The sequence below is a fragment of the Eretmochelys imbricata genome, chromosome 26 (assembly GCF_965152235.1).
Source record: "Eretmochelys imbricata isolate rEreImb1 chromosome 26, rEreImb1.hap1, whole genome shotgun sequence".
Classification (NCBI taxonomy): Eukaryota; Metazoa; Chordata; order Testudines; family Cheloniidae; genus Eretmochelys; species Eretmochelys imbricata.
Window position 1 is genome coordinate 2,375,298 of NC_135597.1, and position 18,556 is coordinate 2,393,853.

Consider the following 18,556-nt stretch of genomic DNA (forward strand, 5'->3'; position numbering starts at 1 on the left):
CAAGGAATGCTGGTGAGCTATGTATGATTAATTTCACCCACAGACAGGTGTGCTCACAGGGCGTGTGTCTTTCATCTGTATTTCCTGTCACTCTTCTACTTAGCTAGCTCCCCATCTCATCCACCCTTTATTTGTAATTGGCCCAGGACAGCCCAGTTCCTTTCCTCCCTTAGCTTAGGAGGGAGCTAATCTTGAATGCCACAAGTACTCCTTTTCTTTTTGCAAATCTTGATTGTGAGCATATTCATGGAGCAAGCTTTTTACAAACTTAGGGTTTAGAGAATGCTTTCCATCCTAATTCTGACTTAATGTCAGGGGATGAAATCCATGTGGTTATCTGTGTCTGATATTCTCAAATTGTCCTAGATTGTCTCTTCCTTTGGTAGTTGAACTCCCAGCACCTGACCTGGGCTCCCCCCGCACCCCCTGAGTCAGTTAGAGTAATGTAGATTCAGTAGCTATGGCTAGCTCCATGCTGGGAGGGTGTAAAGTCCAGTGTAAGTGCTGAGCCGTATTCTAGAGGCTTCAGAAATACTGGTAGGTTCTGGGCAGTTCAAATGAGTCCATATTGAGAGAGTGATCCCAACCTCTTCTGTTAAATCTGTTGTCTTTAGTTCCCCTGAAGATCTCAAATACCAGTCTGGCCTGCGAAAGGGAGGAGTTGTTCTCTTCAGTGTCCTGACTTTTCAGATCTCCCTGCTTAATTCAGGTTTGTAAAATCATCATGAAAACTTTACTAGCCCAGGCAGAGCAAACTACTTGTTCCACCTGACCAAGGTGATTGGCGTGGGGAGAGCGAGGGATTTTATTATTCGAAAAATATAAAATGGCAAGAATAGTGTCTCAAGCTGAGTCTTTATTACAGACGCATGAGCAAACTGCTCTTTAAAAACCCTCTAATATGGAAAAAATATCTCTGTAACGCTCCTCACTGGCTCAGTGACTTCAGTGCGATACAGGAAATTCAAAGAGCTTCAGTCGCTATTTTTCTTCCTGCTCCCGCTCTTGGTTTGGTAACAAAAAGATGCATTTTGCCCGATCTGCCATGTTCATTCCTGTAGGCGCTGTTTGGTGCCCAGGTGGAGTCCATTCTAGAGCAGAATGAGTTCATCTCTCCTGCTCTTGAGTCCGCGCTCTGAAGAAGAGAAACCCGTTGCTGTCTTGTGGGGTAAGGGTACAACTGCGAAGGGGTGAGCAAGATGATGTGTTCCCTGGGTTCACAGAGCTGTTTGTGTGGCTGGTATCTGCCAGCAAAACGGGGGAGGAGTTGATGGGCAGCAGGTGGGGTCCCTTGTGAAGGGGTTGCAGAAATACTGCCACAGGATGATCTAATAAAAGGGGTGGGTGTGAATTTTCCCCGCCCTAAGGGCAGTGGATAATTTCCATCCAATGGCGTAGACTGCATTTCCCACTTACCTCTTCCAAATGGGGCCTGGGCCCCACCATGCTGCATTGTGATCAGAGCAGGACGTGCCTTCCCTGCTAGCCTCTGAGCAAACTACCCATCTGTGCTGCAGGAGAGCACCAGCCCCTGTGATTAGGCGTGAGCATTGCATATGCAGTCATGCTACAAATATAAGTTTCCCCCACCCCCGCATTTCCTTTCTTCAAGTCTCCAAGCAGTGCGCAATATTGGCTTGGTGGCTCTTGTTGACTTACTGCCTAAGTACGTGCTTAGCTGCTCCTTGAACTCTACTGGCCTCCTGAGGATTCAGTTTTAGCCCTGCCTTTAGCTGCTGTACAGTGCTTCTGGCATCTGCAGCACTTAGCTTCCCAGGATCAGTGCTGCTAATTTCATTCCAGCTTCTTAAATCCAGCCTTAAATCCTACTTGTTTTCTTTGGCTTGGGCTGAATGAAATGACGAAAACCAAAGCACTGGATACATGGTGTCCTCATTAAGCTCTTGACTGGCGTATCTATGTATGAAGGTCCGTTAGGATTGCAACTGCTAGGGAGGGGAATACAAAGAGCTACTGACTCTTTCAAATACTCCAGCTTGTATTTTGCAAGTTGGGGTGTTGGGAATACAGCCCATAAGGAGTCAATAACCTTTCAGAGCAGAGTTAGAGGCGAACCTCACTCCACACAACAAACCGTATTATGTTAGGCTCCAGTCCAGCCAAACCACTGGGCTGGATGCAGGGATTCCTGGGTGAATTTCTCTGGTCTGTGTTCTGTGGGAGGTCAGACTAGATTATCACAATTGTTCCTTCTGGCCTTAAAGTTTCTGCCCATGGGAAATGCCTGTCTATGTCTCTGACCTGTGGCATGTGTGTGTTCTGGGACTAGAGGGATTTCTTTGCTCTAGAATTTCCATTAGCAGCTGCAGTTTTTCTTCTTGTATCTTGCAGGGTTTGTTTGGGGGCAGTGATGCCCCCACAAATCCAGCTGTGTTTTTCCCCATAGGCTGTGAGCTGAACACCAGCACCAGGAGGTGTGTGGTGATGGAAGAAGATGACTTCTTGGAACACCTGGTCTTACTGAAAACTGTAAGCCACGTAACTTGTCGGGGATCCCCTCTGACATTGGTTGAAATTCTCACCTTGGGTTACACTGGTGCCACTCTCCCATGCAGACGAGGCTTGAGGGTCAGTCTGAGAGGAGCAGTGCTGGGTGGGGAGCTCTGCTGATCTCTCAAGCATTCATGGCCTTGACCCCAAGCCCAGCAAAGGTGCCATGCTCTGAACACAGACTATGTTTTCCTTTCCTGGGTCTCTTCAGGTCAGGGTGAAAGCACTCTGGGGAGGGAGCAATCCTGGGGGAGACTTGCTCCCCCTGCCCAGGCAGAAGAGAGGGTTTCAGCCCCCAGGACTTTAATCAGCTCCGAAATCCCAAGCAAACATTTAAATAACACCTTTAAATGCTGCCTGGGTGTGGCCTGTGCCGTGGCATGTTGGAGGGGAACTGGCTCAGTGAATGTGGGGATTGCTGCCGGCTTTTGCCAGCTGGCAATGGGGGATGGCACTGACGCCGCTCAGGGCACACTGGACGGGCAGGGAGGCAGGCTGGCTGGCTGCATGGGGATTAGTCCACAGCAAACCCAGCTTCATGAGGATCCATTTCATTCCACTGCTGCAGATCTGTCTCAGTGCAGAGGCCGAGGATGAACCGCACGTGGTGGCAGTAGCTTCAAAAAACACCTACGGTGGCAACAGGCCAGTGCCCATCGCTTCACTGAGACTCTCTGTCCTACCCATGGTAACTCCTGGGGGAAACCTGCTGCATGAAGCCAAGAGATTGACACGACAACCCCCAGAACAATCTCTGCCCAGCAAGCAACTAATCTGGGGGAATTACAGTGTATGCACATGCCCTCTCGGATGAACGAGCGGATTGTTTCTCTCTCCTTTGCCTGGCATAGCATTCCACTGTACACATTATGGTCCGTTCAACCTCAGACGAAATGTTAACACCCCAGCTATAGTGACTGAGAGCCAGTGGGGCAGGTTAGCACGCAGGCTAGGAACCAGGTGCATCTCAGCTCTAATGGTGATTCTCTGTAGCCCTGGTCAAGTCACTTAGTCCACATTTGGGACAGAGCATCCTATGGGAGCTGCCACCTCTGAAAGTCAGCTCTGAGCAAGCTTTCCACGTGTACAACACACAGAAGTTACTTGTCCCACAAAGTTGCTGTGCAGGTTAATTTGTGAATGCTCCTCTCCCATTGTGCAGACCAACATGCATGGCAGAGACGATCTATTATTGTTATGCAGGAGGTCAGACTAGAGGATCACAAATAGTCTCTTCTGGCCTTAGGATCTAAAACTGACCAGAGAGTAGAAAGACAGAAGTCCAGAGACAAATCAAAGCTTAAAATTTAAAAAGCGCATCCCTGTAAATAGGACACAATCCGATCTTGACTAGAAACATCTGTTTTTGTTTTACTCAAGGACTCATTGATAGCGCTCGTCCTGATTTAACAAAGGACTGGGCTAACTTTCAAAAAGAGCAACTGTGCTCTTCTTTGGGGCTACCTCCCATCCCCTGGCCTGCTTCGCTTTTCTGGTCAGCCACTGAAATTGGATGTATTGTCTTTGGCTGGCTGGGTTGTATCTGTAAATTGCTAGAGATCTTCCCAGCTCATGATGGGAGTAAGGACCTATATACATTTTGCTGTCTAACGAGACCCATGTATGAAGCAGATGCTTGGAGCTAAGCACGGAGTTCAGTGAAAGGTAATACTGTCTTTGGAATTAAAACATCTCTGTGCGATAAGTTACTTGATTGTTTAGGAACTGCTCTGAATACACACCTGCTGCAAGCTGCCACCCATGGACCGCAGTCCTTATGCTAACGATTAGCTGAGACATGCACTGGAATTCAGAGAACACCTTCTAGTGCAGTTCCCCCTGCCAGGAGAAAAAGCAGGCCAGAAATCCCACGTCTTCCTGCTCTGCTCTCCATATCCGCCAGTGGCGAGTCAAATAAGTGTAACTTATCTGTCTTCTTATGAAGACAAAATTTAACACATCTACTAACTCAGCCAGGAAAACAAACTCTGAGCCTGATCCAGTCACCTGGCCATATCTGCAGGGTGCTGAAAGCATAGTCTCTGTGCTGTGCAGTTTGGCTGTGACTTGGCTGTGGCATCCGTGCATCCGCCGCATGCCATCCACACCTACTGTACTGTGTGTGTGTGGGGGGGGTCTGCCTCCAAACTTTGCCCTCGGTTACACCTGTGGAACCCCACTGATGTCAGTGCAGTTGTGGGTATAACTGAGGGCAGAGCTTGGCTTGAGCATCAGCAGGTGCTTCTTAAAGAATGTGTAGTGACCGGGGGGTCCATGTAAAGTCCATCTGCTCTGGAATGCCCCCACCAGCTGGCTTTGCTTCAAGTTCACTGAGTTGCTCCCGAGCCAGATTTTCTTCTCAATATTTCAGTGATTCTGGATTTTTTTTTTTAATTGTTTTGTTTCAGATCAGTCTTGATGGCTTTGAATTTATCCCTCCTGTTGCCTTTGAATTAAAGTCTGGAACTGGGCCGGTTTATCTCAATGGACAACATCTGATCTGTGAGTAAAACTGGTCCTCCAAGTGCCGGCACTGCTTAAATGGAGGGAGTGTTTGTTTGTTTGGGGGGTCAAATCACAGCACTGGGAGCCAGGCCTCCTGGAATCTATTCGCACCTCTGACACTGACTTGTCTGTGGCCTTGAGCAAGTCACTGTGTCTCCCTGAGCTTCGCAATCTGCGACGCAGAGTGAAGAGTGGCCTAGCAGAGGTGTTGAGACTTGATCTGTTCATCTTTATGAAGTGCTCTGGAGGTATTATAAAAGAGAAATGATCCATAAAAGTCTGCAGCTCTCCCCACTCCTCTGCTGCTATCCTCTTTCACTGACTGTAGCTTTCCCTTTTCCTCTTCCTTCACTGTCCATCTTCCTGGCACAGAAGTCTCGGTGTAGTTCCCTACAGGGGTGTGTGTGTGTGTGTGTGTGTTTACACAATGTATTCCTTGAGCTGCAAATTTGCAACCAAACCTAAGGTCTCCTTTGGTGCAAAATAGGGGATCCTCTACAATCACCTGCTTTTTGTGAATGACCTGAAGTAATTTGGCACAGCACCCTAAAGAAACAACGGACATTGGTGGTGGAGGTTTTTGTTGCCTGTAACATTGCAATTCTCCCTTCTTTCCAGTGGAAGATGATGCCAAATGCGAAGCCAGAGGAGGATGGCTAGCAGAGGAGTCGTTATCTTTGGCGGTAGTGGAAGAAGATACAGTAACTAAATTTAATTCTAGCTGACTTCAGTATGGTTTGTTTTGTATTTGGTGTAAATAAGAGGAAAAAATTAACAATCTCTCAGCTTTTCAAAGTAGTTTTAACCTCTTTCCAAGAACTTGCTTTTTCTTCTCATTCCAATCTGAGATACTCTGATCAACACTTTTTCTTCCTTTTTTTCATGCGACACTAAGGAGAAGCTGTAAATATCTTTGATTCCATGGACAGGTAATGAAAATGACACACCTCTGCTCCAGCAACAGCTTCTAATGTTGGGCAACAACATTGCTTTTAGATGGCTCACCTCTTTGGTCTCTTTCCTGTTAGGTCTCTGAAATGTTTGCTCCAGGTATAATGGTCCAGTCAAGCCCCTCTCCAGTGTGTTTAATGCCTTTCTACTATGGCAGCAATAGATCCATGGGTCAGGATGTGCCAGTGATTCGTGGAAATCTAGGACTGGGGAAGGGCCAGCTAGGTTCCATCTAATACAGGATTACTCCTACAACACAGCTTCTCGTGCTGCTTCCAGTCCACTTCTTAACTATCCCAAATGACTGGGCTTCCAGCACTGGGCTTAGGAGGCATCTTGTTGTGGGGGGAACACTCTGCATTTCCCTTTAGTTTCATTTCCTTGCCTCCTAGTTGTGCCCCTTCCTATGCCTTCGTACGCTCTAAACAGTGGGCCGCTGCTAGTCCCACCACTGGAACAGCTCACCGGTTTGGAACGCTCCAGCTACTTTGTCCTACCAGCTGCAGGCTTCCTTTGGATGCTGGTTGGAATGTTAGACTTTCCAAAGCTCCCATTTATTCCTCAAAATAAGTGGCTGTCTTTCCAAAAGGACGCGGCAAAGCCAGCGTGTGTTGCGTGCTGAGCTCCTTCTGAAAATCTGGCCCTTCAATCAGGGCAGGTTCCAGGAGGAGGTGTGACAGGGTTAGGGAGGGTTAAAGAGCCCGGCATGACAGGAGAAACTCCTGCATTGGTCTGGGCAGGCACCTAATCCAATGGTCCTCTTCTGGCTCTCCCATTTTGGAGGGTGTGCAGCTGGAGGCATCATTGTCCTTCGCCTGCCTTGCTTCTGAGCTGGCTCGTGGCCCTGCTGCAGAGTGAGTTCTGCCTTAATGCTCTGCTTTCCTCCCAGGACAGGTCTGCTGAAGCTGTCCAGCCCCCTCCCGCAGTGTGTGTGGATTGTACCAGCAGGACTCTGCCCCTGGAAAACTTCAGACTCTAAGCCAGGCTGTACCGCCCTGGGATGGTTTATCTCTGCTGTGGTAAAACTGCTGCATCTCCTCACCTCCAGTGGCCTCTTCTTTTACTCATTAAACTTCCTTTGTTCTCTAAATGGCTCTGTTCTGGAACGTGTCCAGCTGTGCACCCGCCCAGCAACCTTTGCCTAGACCTTCCTTAATCAGCAGAGAGGAGATTGCCCCCTTCCACGACCCAGTGAGGAGGATGTGGGGACTGCGAGGAGGATGTGGGCACTAGGTGCAGTGGGGGTGGGGTAGAATCCTCCCTAAACTGCAAGAACTTCATATTGCATCTCCGCTAGGGTAGCAGGGGAAGCTGGGTCTAGCATTGTGACTTAAATGCAATGTCAATACTTCAGCTGCCTAATGCCTCTCCTCCGAACTTGCGCTTTCTTTAATGTCTGCTTCCCCGTTCAGAATAGTCCTGAGGCCAGTGCGTGGCTGCTCACTTGAAAGGTGACAGAGCCTGTTCAAATCCCTTCTCCCCCACAGGAGAAGAGGGGACTTGAACTGGGGGGTCTCCCATTGCATGGGGGAGTGCCCTATTCACCATTCTAACAGTTATAGAGAGCCGTGCCTCCTCCCTCCCCTGGCTGTTTTGTGTGAACTTGTCTGAGGGCCCCAATGCGTGGGCCTCAGGTGGTCTCTGAGCTTGCCTGCTGGATTGGGCCCCTGCATGTCACATAGGCAGACGAACTCCCATCTTTCCTGGCTTGTGACTTGGGCTGGGGCTGGGGTGGGAGGCAGGAGTCTGGCGCCTAGCAGGCTGCAGCAGCGTGCATGCCCCAAGGAAAAAACACAGGTGCTGAGTGAGCTGAGGCAGCAGCTGAGCAGATCAGTGGATCACAGAGGTACCTAACGATGGGACTTCGGCACCAAGGCACCTTCCTGGATCGCACCCATTCTGCCTGGGCCCACTCGGAACAGCTGTTTCCTGGGCAACTCCTGTCCCAACATTCCATTGCCGGGCAGAGCCTGGGGTTCTCCTGGGGGCAGCTGAGTGACCCTTTGGGTGCAAGCGAAGGACCAGCGTGAAACCTGCAGGGTCCTCTTGCCGATGTTGGGCCATGGCCGCTCTCTCTCTCTTCCTTGATGTCCCGCTCATAAGGGAAGCGGACCGGCTCCTGGATGCCTACCAGGAGGATCCATCCCCAGACAAGGTGTACCTTGACCACTGGGGTAGGTCCTGCTGGTTGGCTGCCACACACTCTGGGCTGCAATCTTTTCCCCACCGGGCACAGAATGTCATCTGACTGCAGGGGAGCCTAAAACATGGGTCTGTGGTCAGCATTCACAGCACCACGCCTCTTCTAAGGGCATTGTAAATTCCGGCTGAAGGAGGCATAACCATGCTAGCTCTGATCAAGCTGCCATGCACAGCAGTGTGACTGGCAGCAGGGGTAAGCTGCCCCTCATCTCAGCTGGGGACATGCTTGGGGCAGCTAGTCCCTCATGCTGCTATGGCCACATTCTGTTTTTAACACGTTAGCTTGAGAGCTAGGAATTACACCCCCAGCTTGCAGTGTAGACAGACCCTGAGTAAGATTTCCGGCTCTAACGGGCTGGAGCTAAGTCCTGCCATGGGAGTCTGGGTTTCTTTTCTCTCTGCTGTGGCTGGATCACATTTGCTTGCTTTACCGAACAGAGGGGTGAAATCCTGGCCCTGTTGAAATCAATGGGAGTTTTGCTGTTGACTTTAATGGGGTTCAGGATTTCATGCACAGTATGTTAACAACCAAGGTGACAAAACCTCCCTGCGGGTGTCACCCTTCTGCCTGTGACACCATCACCAGCCATAATGACAATCAGGAGGAGGCATGAATTAAAATAGGCCCCAACTCATGCTCCTGCAGCTGTGCAGTACAGAGTGAAGTCAGCAGTGATGAAGCCCATGTACAGATGGGGCAGAGAGGCAGTGTAGGAAGGTGACTTCTTGTACAGCCCCTTGTCTGATTCCGGCCATGCTGTAAGGATTGCAAATGTCTCTGGCAGGTAGGGCAGTCACAAGTGGTTTTCTCTTGTTAAAGAAAAAGCCCCCTTAAAAATGCAATGAAATAAGTTATTGCTTGTAGACCTGCGGAGTCCTGCCAGTGAGGACCTGCTGCTGGTCATGTCTTTGGCTGTGGGTACCTTGTCCTGCTATCTCTGCAGTCACTGCCGGTTGGCCACTAGTGCGATCAGGCATTAACCATTGTCAGAGGAGCCATGGATGCCTGTGCTCACAAACCCTGGTACCTGTGGGTTGGGGGTTGAGATTCTCTAGTGCATATGTGGGAAAAGGAGAAGCTGGAACTACTGCTGTCTGGGTACCTTCTCGGCGGCTAAGCAAAGGCCACAAGTCTGCAGTGCTGCAGACATGCACCTCCCAGCAGCAGTCGGGTCATGTAGAATTTTACTTAAAGGAAAGGATTTTTAAAAAAAAACTAGCAAACCGTGTGTGTCTGGGACGGTGAGGCACCTGTCACCCATGGACAGCTTGGCCCGCTCTTTCTTCTTGCAGACTGCCAGACTGAAACTGGCAAAGTATGGGTCTGCCCAACCGTGAGACAGATCCTGCTGCAGATCGCCAACGACCCAACCCTGGACCATGAGTACCTCCCAGTGCTTGGGTTCCCTGAGTTCACCCGGGCAGCTACCGAGCTGGCGCTTGGCAGGGAGAGCCGTGCTGTGATTGAGAACAGGGTATGGACTCTGCAAGCTGCTGCTGGATGCTGAAATCTTTGAGTTTGGAAAGACCCCCCACCCCACCCGCAAGAGAAACCACCCAGCTCTCCCCCACCCTCTACAGACAGGCAAACCCCATGGGCCCCATGCCTTAAATCTTCTGAGCCCCTGCTCAGTACTTCTCATGGTAACTTATGATGACTTCATCAAGCCTCTCGGAACCAGCCTGCCCCATCTAGCCCCATCCCCCCTCTGCTAGGGCCAGTCCACACACAGGTTTTTGTACCACTCTAAGTGTCAGTGAGTAACCAATATGGTTACAACCATACAGATCCCTAGAGTGGGTGCGGTTATACTGGGCAATGGCAGATCTGGCTGGAGCTACCATAGACCAGGGCAACAACTCCACCAGGGAGCATAGCCAGTTCCCGCCATTAGCTGCATGCCTGTCTCTCAGACACCAGCCCCGGTAACCCAGATGCAACCCTTTAATACAACTGTTGGTTTCCTGATTCCTAAGCCCTTCGTCTAACCAACAGTCAAGTTGCCTCCAGAAAAATATCCACTGTGCTGTCATCTCCAGGCAGCTTTGCATGGACTTTAAAGACCCCGGGACTCTTTTTGTAAGACCTGGGGAGAGAGGAGTGCCAGTGTGCAGTTGGACAGAATGTCCACTATCTAACTGTGGTCTAGTTAGTTATTGTCCTGGAAGGCTGGCCTTCTGGTGGTGGTGCTGGCCTGGCCCTTGGGAGACCTGGGTTTGATTCCCAGCTCTGTTACAGACTACCTGTGAAAAGTTATTGCATCATTCTGTGCCTTAATTCCCCATCTGTAAAATAGGCCAATAATCCTTCGGTATCTATGTCGACTGTAAGGTCTGCAGAGGCGGGTCTCTATCTCACGGTTTCTTCGTGTGTCACCTAGCACAATGGGGCTTTCAGGCACAACCAGACCAACATTGCTAAGGAAAAGGTCTCTGTGTTTCAATGGTGGGTAAAAATGATTATTCTGAGTTATCTACAGTTTTAAAAACACCTCTCCTAGACTCTAGGCTCATTGACACAACTGGAAAACCACACAGTTTCCTACAAAACCAGTTCTGATTGGAAAATCTTCCTCCAACTGAGACGAAAAACAACATTGAAAATCATGGCAATTTTTGTGAAACTATTTCTCCCCCCCTCCTTTCTGCTGTCTGCATCCTTTGTGAGGGGTCCTCAGTGCAAGAGATGCTCTAAGGACAGAAGCTGCCAGCCAGGGTAGGGCTTTTCTGTCTAGTTTGGCTTCCTGGCGGAGGATGTACATTGTCCCTGTCGAATTGCAGAAGCATGGTCTATGTCCCGCATGAGGTGGTGGTAGGGTCCAGAGTAGGCTAGTTTGAATGCGTGGGACGGGGGCCCGTGTACGAAGGGATATTCTTCAAAGCCCTGCGCAGCACTGCATGCCCTCAGGTGGTGTCATTATAGCTTGTCTCTCGCAGATATTTCCAGTAATGCCTTGTTCTGGGGGGATCGTGTTCTAGTTTACTAGAGATGCAGCAGCCCTGAGACATTTGGTCTAACAGGCCGGTGATGTAATAGATGATGCTCTCTTGTCTCCATGTAAGTCAGGCAGGTGGCGTTCACACAGTAGGAGGGACGGGAGCTGTTCGAATTGGAGCCGAATTCCTCCAGCGCTGGTACAACAGAAGTAGCCCGAGTCCCATAGCAGTTTATATTGCCTTGCCGCAGTGGGGTAAGTCATGTATGCTTGAGCCCTGGTTCCAGAATTGCTCTATATGTGATACGTGGGACAGGCCAGTTCGGTAACAGGGTGAGCACAGGGTGGTCGTGTTACGAAGGAAAACGAAACGGCGTTTAACTGTGCAACAGCAGCTCTGAAACTCAACAGAACTCTCAGCGTGTCTAACGATCTAACGACCAGGTGCAGCGAGGACAGTCCCATGCCTCGTTTAATGCTCGGCCCCTCTGCTGAGCCTGCTGGTGGTTGTAACCCCTGAGATGCGGTGTGTAGCTCGGATGATCCCCAAGGGGCACTCCTCTCCCATCTGTTTTAAGCCTGGGAGCAGGTGATATTTTGGTGCGTACAGGAATCCTGCTCAGCACTAGGAATTTGGTTTGGGTTCCCCGCACTTTTCCCACAGCTATTGCTTTTCTCCGCCTTGCTCACCAGCAGTTTGAATGAAGTCCCTGGGGGTGTTAGCTCTTCACATGAGAACGACACTATGAAGAAATCACAGGGGCACCGCTGGGTCCCGGATAACAGCTTCTAACTCTTGGACTACAGTGAGCACCACGAGAGAGCTCATAAACTATTTCCAGGGCTAGTACCCAATCCTGTCCTCTACACCCCTGCTCACCTGCCCGGTTTATGTCCCCACAGACAGCCTCCGGTGTATATTCCAAGATGCCGGCTTTACAGAGATCCGGCCATACCATTACTGGGACACTGTGAGGCTGGCTGTAGCCATAGACGACTTCCTGGAGGTGCTGGAGGTATGAAGCTGGCTGGAGCTTTGCAGGTGCCTCTCGCCCTAAACCCAAGTCTATTCACATCTCGCAGCTGCTCAGTGGCTGCCTGGCCTGACTACCAACAGCAGGCAGCCCATGCTGGCAGCTCAGGCTCTCTCTTGCTTTTAGAGTGCCCCGGACTGCTCCATAGTTTTGCTGCATGCTCCCGAGGAAACCGGCCTGACTCCCAAGCAGTGGGAAGAAGTTGCCAGGGTCATGCGGGTAAGTCTGAGAGCAGGGGCTTTTCTCCAGCTCCTGTTGCCACTGGCCCTGCCTACCACGCTGGACAAAGTCTCACTGTGTGCTCCGTTCCCCACTGTGTCCCCAGAGGAAGCGCCTCTTCCCCTTCTTTGACGTCCCAGCTCAGGGGCTGGCCTCCGGAGACCTGGACAGAGATGCCTGGGCTTTGCGACACTTCGTGGCCCAAGGGTTTGAGCTCTTCTGTGCCCAATCCTTCTCGAAAACCTTCGGCTTATACAGTGAGTCCTGGGCTCACAGCCGCACACGTAGTGGGTCCGGGGGAGAGCCGGGATGGGAGGCGGAGGGGAAGCCTTGACTTTCTGAAGCAGGGTGTTTAATTTGGGCGGCTTCTCCCCGCCACTCTCCCCGTGTGGCCTCAGGTGCCTGCTAAGAGCTCTCTGAGGCCGGAGCTCAGGAATACAGGACGGTCCCGGCTGGCTCGCGTCTCCTGCCCCTCAGGGTGATGCCAGCAGGGGCTCCTGTGAGACAAGGGCCAGCCTGGTTCGGTTCTAAGGATGTGTCTACAATGCAGCCGGGAGGGTGAATAGCAGCGGATGGCGACATACCCCGGCTGGCTGAAGCCCGGGTAGTTGGGTACCTGCCCTAAGACAATGCTGGACCCCCGAACAGGCACTAGGTGTCGCTGCAGGCAGTGGAAAGGACACCTGGAGTCTCAGAGAGCAAAACTGAATGAACGGGCTCCCTTCCCACAGCAGGGGTGGTGTGTGTGGGCTGGGGGACGGTCCACGGGCTGGAGGCGGCTGGGGCTGAGAAGGGCAGAGCCTAGGGTAGGGCTGGCTCTGGGGACAGGGAGGGGGCCCTTTGCATGGGGGGGGGGGGCACGTCCTACCTGCCACGCTGCTCTTGTCACCTGGGCAGATGAGCGGGTGGGGAACCTGATCGTGGTGGTGAGGGACAACGAGACGCTGCTGGGAATCCGCTCCCAGCTGCAGAAGCTAGTGATGGGGATGTGGTACACTCCTGCTAATTTGGGAGCCCGGGTCATCGCCACGGTGCTGAACAACCCAGCCCTCCTGAGCAAGTGGTAAGGGGGAGAGGGAGCGACTGCTGCACCAGGCCAGATAATCCACACGTAGTTCATGCTTTCCAGCAGGACACTAGGGTTACAGCCTTAGGCAGGCCCAGGGCCCCTTTCATTCTGGAGCAGCCTAAGGTGCTTTGCAAATTGCAGCCAGCTCTGGGGTGCGGGGGGAGGAGACACTGGGGGGAAACCCCTCTAAGGGAATGCCTGACCTATATCACCCCCTCTGGCCAAGTATGGTGCTAATGAAATCTGCCTCAGTTTCCCCTTCACTCAGGCTCCCTTAAAAAGCCCACATAGTTCAGATATCCTGGGGTCCAGTTTATTACATCCTGCACAAAGTCTTTCAAAATAGAACTCATACTTTCATCCCAGTGCCCACCTGGGCAGCCCCTCTGCCCGGAGCGTCTGCCTTCCTTCCACCATCTCGTGCCTCAAGCCTGGCCTTCCCTGCTGGCACCTTCTCCCTGCTGCCACAAGGCCCTCCAGGGGCCTTCTTACTTCCTGCAGGGTCTGCAGGCAGATGCCCCCTCCTCTGCAGCTGTCTCTCCCTTTATAAGACCCAGGTGCCTTCCTTAAGCCCCATTGGGCTGCAGGTGATCAGTCTGGATGCACTGAACACTGCTTCCTTTCTTGCAGGGGCCAGTCACCCTGTGACAAACCCCTTCTGTGACTGAAAGGGCCATGTGATCATTGCTGTCTACCCAGAGCAGCCAGGACCTGCCTCACCAGACCCGGACAGGTCGTGTGAGCTGGGGTTGGGGAATTCAGGAAGACACCCCCGCCCCCGCCCAGCCCAGTGAAGCCATTAGCCCCTTGGAAGGGGAAGTCAGATCCCTGTAACCCTCCTGCTGCACCCTGCAGGAAGCAGAGTCTCCAGACACTGGCGGAGAGGATCATGCTGATCCGGGAGAAGCTGAAGGAGAAGCTGCGGATTCTGGGTACGCCTGGCTGCTGGGAGCACCTCACGGCCCAGTCAGGGACACGCAGCTTCACTGGGCTGCTCCGTAAGTACCCGCCTGCCCCTCCTCCGTGCCGCCAGAGTCCTGGGCAACTGGGTGAACCTTGCGCTCCTCCATTCCCTGCTGTGGCAGTGAGCCAGGGCGCTGGGAACGGCCTTTCATCCTCAGAGGCTGGGCAGCAGCCTGTCCTTGCTCCCGGTGGGGCATGAGTCTGTCCATCCTTTGCCCTTCTGTCACCTTTTCATTGCGGGTGTATGGGAGAGGTAGCACCTTTGAGTGTTTTGAACTGCCGCACTCCCTGAGTGGTTCTTTTCCTCACTGGACACCCAGCTCTCACCTGTGGCTCTGAGGAGTTGTAAGCATGCGACAGCGGCCAGACCCCGGTAAACTGCCTTGGCAGGTGGGCTAAACCAGGGGAGGGTAACCAGCAGTGTGGAAACTGATGGCGATTTAGGGATTGCCCTCCCAAGCATACAAAGACTGTTCTGGTAGCCAAGGTGATGGAGACTATATATTGGTCCAACGGCTTGAAAAGCAACATCCTGTGGAGGGCGAAATGGGGCACTGCAGAAGTCCTGGCTATCCACTGCAGCTAAAGCAGCCTCCAGCTCTAACAGTCTTTGTCCACTGAGCCACGCTTCATCAGCCGAGAGAATGGGATGGTCCCAGTGCAATGACTCTCCCATTTTAATTCACCTCACGTACACGTCATTCCTGCACATCTCTCTCCAAGAACAGCAATAAAACCGGATGATCTTGAGAAGGCTGCGTTAAGTAGATCAGCCTGGCCACACACAGCACTCAGAGCTTTCCAAGCCTTTGAAGAGGACAGAAGTCACCAATTGTTAGCTGCAAGGGGAAAGCGTCTCACTTACGGCTACAGCTACCAAGACGCTCACCAATGACTTTGTCTGCCCGATCTGCTCACAAGCACGCGCGTCACGCTTTGGACTCCAGAATCCACAAAAAGAGAGAGCATGAAAACGTCGTCGTCGAACTGACGGACTACACAGATCCCTTTTGAGCTGAGCCCTCGCCTCTGCAGGGCTGGTATGAGCTGGGCGTGGGGATCCATGTTCACCATAGCCAGGCTTCAAACGTTGGGAGCTTTGGCATCCTGCTGTGGTCACTTGTCAGAGGCTCGTCAGGCTGGGGCCAGGAGTCCTGTGCTGGGCAGGGCAGGAGTCCAGGCACAAGAGCCTTTCTCGTGCTGGTACAATATTCCAAAGCCAGCTGGAAGCACGCAGCAGAGTTTAAAAGCCCTCCTCTCTTCAGGCACTTGTAAGACCCCATCACCACAGTATCTGAGTGCCTCCCAACCTGTCATGTGTTTGTCCTCCCAGCCCCTCTGGGAGGCAAGGCAGTGCTGCCATCCCTATTACAGAAGGGAGCTGAGGCCCAGAGAGACTAAGTGACTTGCCCAGGGTCAAACATGAAATCTGTGGCAGAGCAGATAATTGGATCTGGGTCTTCTAAGTCCTAGGCTAGTGCCCTAATCACTGGACAATCCTTCCCCATCTCTTCCCTCCAGGGCAGGACTAATGCATACCGGCAGGTGAGGGTCTGTGTGTGGGCGGGATTGTGCCTATGCTATGGTGCTCTTTGGGTAGAAGACTTCAATGCCCAGGGCTGTCTCCTCTTTTTGCTGCTGCTTATACTTAGTATTTCCCAAATACCTTCCAAAAGGAAACCTGCCTTCCTCAGTGTCCCCATCCGTAAACATGGGATAATACCACTGAACACCTGCCTTTGTAAAGCATCCATCACCTCTCATCCAGCAGGGACGGGAGACTTCAGCATTCATTAATATTTGCAAAGCACTCCAAGGAAATGCGCTGCTGTTAGAGTGTGAGATCAGCCTGGCAGGGACTGTGTCTCTCTGTGTGTCTGGGCAGCGCCCAGCACCGGTGGGGCCTGATCCTGACTGGGGCAGGTGGGCACCCCTGCAGGACAAATGAATAACAAGCAAACGTATGTGCTCACCATTATCATTGCTGTGTCGAAAAATCTTTGCTGTAGCCAGGAGGGCTTGCAGGGAGGGCCCTGCAGCCGGGGGGAAGCTGGGGAGAGGAGGGCTTTGGCCAAACCTCTACCCAGCCTTGGCTCTGGGTTTCAGCTGGCGCGAGTTCTTCAGGACAATGCCTGGTCTCGGTGGCTTCTCCCTACTCATGGCAGTGAGACCATGGCCGCTGCAGGGGGGGCCAGGTGGAGACCAACCAAAACCCTCCCTAAGCAGGAAGAGACCCTCCAAAACATGGACCCTTCCAGACTGGTGCACATGGGAGACGTTTGGGGGCGGTGGCAGGGTAAAGCAGTGGTGTTACGCCATCCCTGGTGATACATAGCCAGGGCGTTTCGCCTGGCCTTTTCCCCCAGTAGGGATGACTGCTGGCTCAGCTGTTAGAGTGATGTTCTTTACTTGCTTATTGGCCGGGGACACTTGCCAAAGGCTTTCAGCCCCCAAGGGGAGCGAAATCCCTAGGCTGGGATGGCTAGTGGCTAGGAAACACCTACGGAATGATTGGAGGGATGTGGCAGCATTGTTCCCTATTAGGTATATTGATTTCTCTACGTTTATTTCTCGCAGCTGACAGATAACACCGCTCAGAACTGATAGTGCGGCTAGTGCCTCGCATCTGCAATGACCCTGCCCAGACCCTCTCTCCATGACCTGGGAGGGAGGGCAGTATTTCTAGTCCCATTTAACGGAAAGGGAAACTGAGGCACTGGGACTTGCCTAGAACCCCTTGACTCTTGTCTCCCGGCCTGTTCTTAGATCACTCGGCCATACCCCAGCTCTGGGCTCGGGATCGTAGGTGACTAATGAGGCTTGTGTCTTCTGCTAGCGTCCCAGGTGGCTTTCCTAGAGAGGCACAAACACATCTATCTTCTCGGGAACGGCCAGGTCAGCGTCTGCAGCATCAACTCGCACAACCTGGATTATGTGGCCCAGGGCATCAACGAGGCCGTAAGCGGCAGGGCGGGCAGGGCACAAGGCCTGAGCTGGGCAGAGATGGAGTGAGAGCGTCGTGGCTCACACAGCCACGGTGGTTTTCGGTACTGCGGGTACTGAAGGCGCTTGGTGCACAGACAGCCCCGGGAGCACAGAGCGCTGACTGAATAAAGACAATAGGGAGAATATCGGCTCTTTGCCTTTTTCCAGCCCTTCTGCCCCCGCCCCTCAGAGCACTTCCCAGGCACGAATACAGTGAGCGGCACGGGGGGACCAGAGGCACTGAGACGGGAAGTGACTTACCCAGCAGCTCAGTCCCAGGCCTGAGAAGAGAGCCTGGGCCCTGCACGCTGGGTCGGTGTGCGGGTGTAATGAGGGGCTGGTTTGTTACGACATCCCTCCTCTTGTGCTCGGGTTCCCTGGGCGGCTCTGCCCACCCGCACCTGAATAATTTTCTCCCTTTGTTCACTGCAGCCCCCCATGCTAATCCCCAAACCAAAAGGAATCTCTGCTTCCCCTGCCCAGTCAGCTGGCGAAGAGCACGGAGCCAGCCCTGTGATGAAAAGGTGGATGCACAGGAGAGGAGAGGGAATTCAGGCACTTCCAGCCACACTCCAAAGGGTAGCAATCCCTGCTGGACAGGGTTATTAGCCATGAGGAATGTCTTGCTGGGAAGTGCCGATGCCTTGCGATTAGTGCAGGCAGCACAGAGACCGGCTCCTCAGGAAGCCGCCAGGCCTCCCACCCAGGCCCCAGCTGTTCAGAGAGTGCGGCTGGATGGGTCCTCTTCCCTCGCTGAGGACTTGCGGGTGAGACCAGATGAGCCCTGAGAGCTGGCCTTTTCTGCAGACTCCTCAGCCGTACCCATGCCCTGCAGCAGGCGTTTTCATTAGCCCCCTCATCCAGCCTAAAGAGCGTCCCAGCGAGGGGGACAAACTCTCGCTGTAGGTGGGGTTTCTGATGACCCACTTGGCCAGGAGGTTGCTCTGTGAAAGAGTGCTCTCTGTCCCTTGCTAGCTAAAGGTTGTGTCTCCCACCCATTGTCATAGAGCACGGCTCCAAGGAGGCTGAATGCCCCTCAGAGACCGCCCTGAGCCATGGGTCCTCCAGCTCAGTGCTCAATAACCTCTCACCTTGGCGGGGCAAAGGCCCACGCTCCCCTAGCATGGATTATACCTGCTCTTCCTCTGCCTGTGTTCTGTGGCTTCAGCCTCCAGGAGCTG

General features: G+C 52.6%; 2 protein-coding genes across 2 annotated transcripts; both read left to right on the forward strand.

Moving 5' to 3' along the window:
- The first annotated feature begins 1,101 nt into the window (after positions 1-1,101).
- On the forward strand, positions 1,102-5,021 carry LOC144257556 (nucleoplasmin-like). The gene is made up of 4 exons (XM_077805538.1): positions 1,102-1,168; positions 2,408-2,490; positions 3,080-3,199; positions 4,920-5,021. Exons 1-4 carry the CDS (start codon positions 1,102-1,104, stop codon positions 5,019-5,021), a joined length of 372 nt encoding a protein of 123 aa, XP_077661664.1.
- Positions 5,022-8,029: 3,008 nt separating this feature from the next.
- On the forward strand, positions 8,030-17,402 carry GOT1L1 (glutamic-oxaloacetic transaminase 1 like 1). The gene is made up of 9 exons (XM_077805539.1): positions 8,030-8,141; positions 9,463-9,644; positions 11,237-11,360; positions 12,009-12,121; positions 12,266-12,358; positions 12,465-12,615; positions 13,256-13,421; positions 14,283-14,425; positions 17,227-17,402. The coding sequence occupies exons 1-9, from the start codon at positions 8,030-8,032 to the stop codon at positions 17,400-17,402; spliced, it is 1,260 nt and encodes a 419-aa protein (XP_077661665.1).
- Positions 17,403-18,556: the final 1,154 nt, after the last annotated feature.

Coding starts and splice junctions, on each gene's coding strand:
- GOT1L1 (XM_077805539.1), top strand. CDS start 8,030: ATGGCCGCTCTCTCTCTCTTCCTTGATGTCCCGCTCATAAGGGAAGCG. Junction 9,645..11,236: donor GTGCTGTGATTGAGAACAGG/GTATGGACTCTG, acceptor CATGTAAGTCAG/GCAGGTGGCGTTCACACAGT. Junction 12,359..12,464: donor AAGTTGCCAGGGTCATGCGG/GTAAGTCTGAGA, acceptor CTGTGTCCCCAG/AGGAAGCGCCTCTTCCCCTT.
- LOC144257556 (XM_077805538.1), top strand. CDS start 1,102: ATGAGTTCATCTCTCCTGCTCTTGAGTCCGCGCTCTGAAGAAGAGAAA. Junction 1,169..2,407: donor ACCCGTTGCTGTCTTGTGGG/GTAAGGGTACAA, acceptor TTTTCCCCATAG/GCTGTGAGCTGAACACCAGC. Junction 3,200..4,919: donor GACTCTCTGTCCTACCCATG/GTAACTCCTGGG, acceptor GTTTTGTTTCAG/ATCAGTCTTGATGGCTTTGA.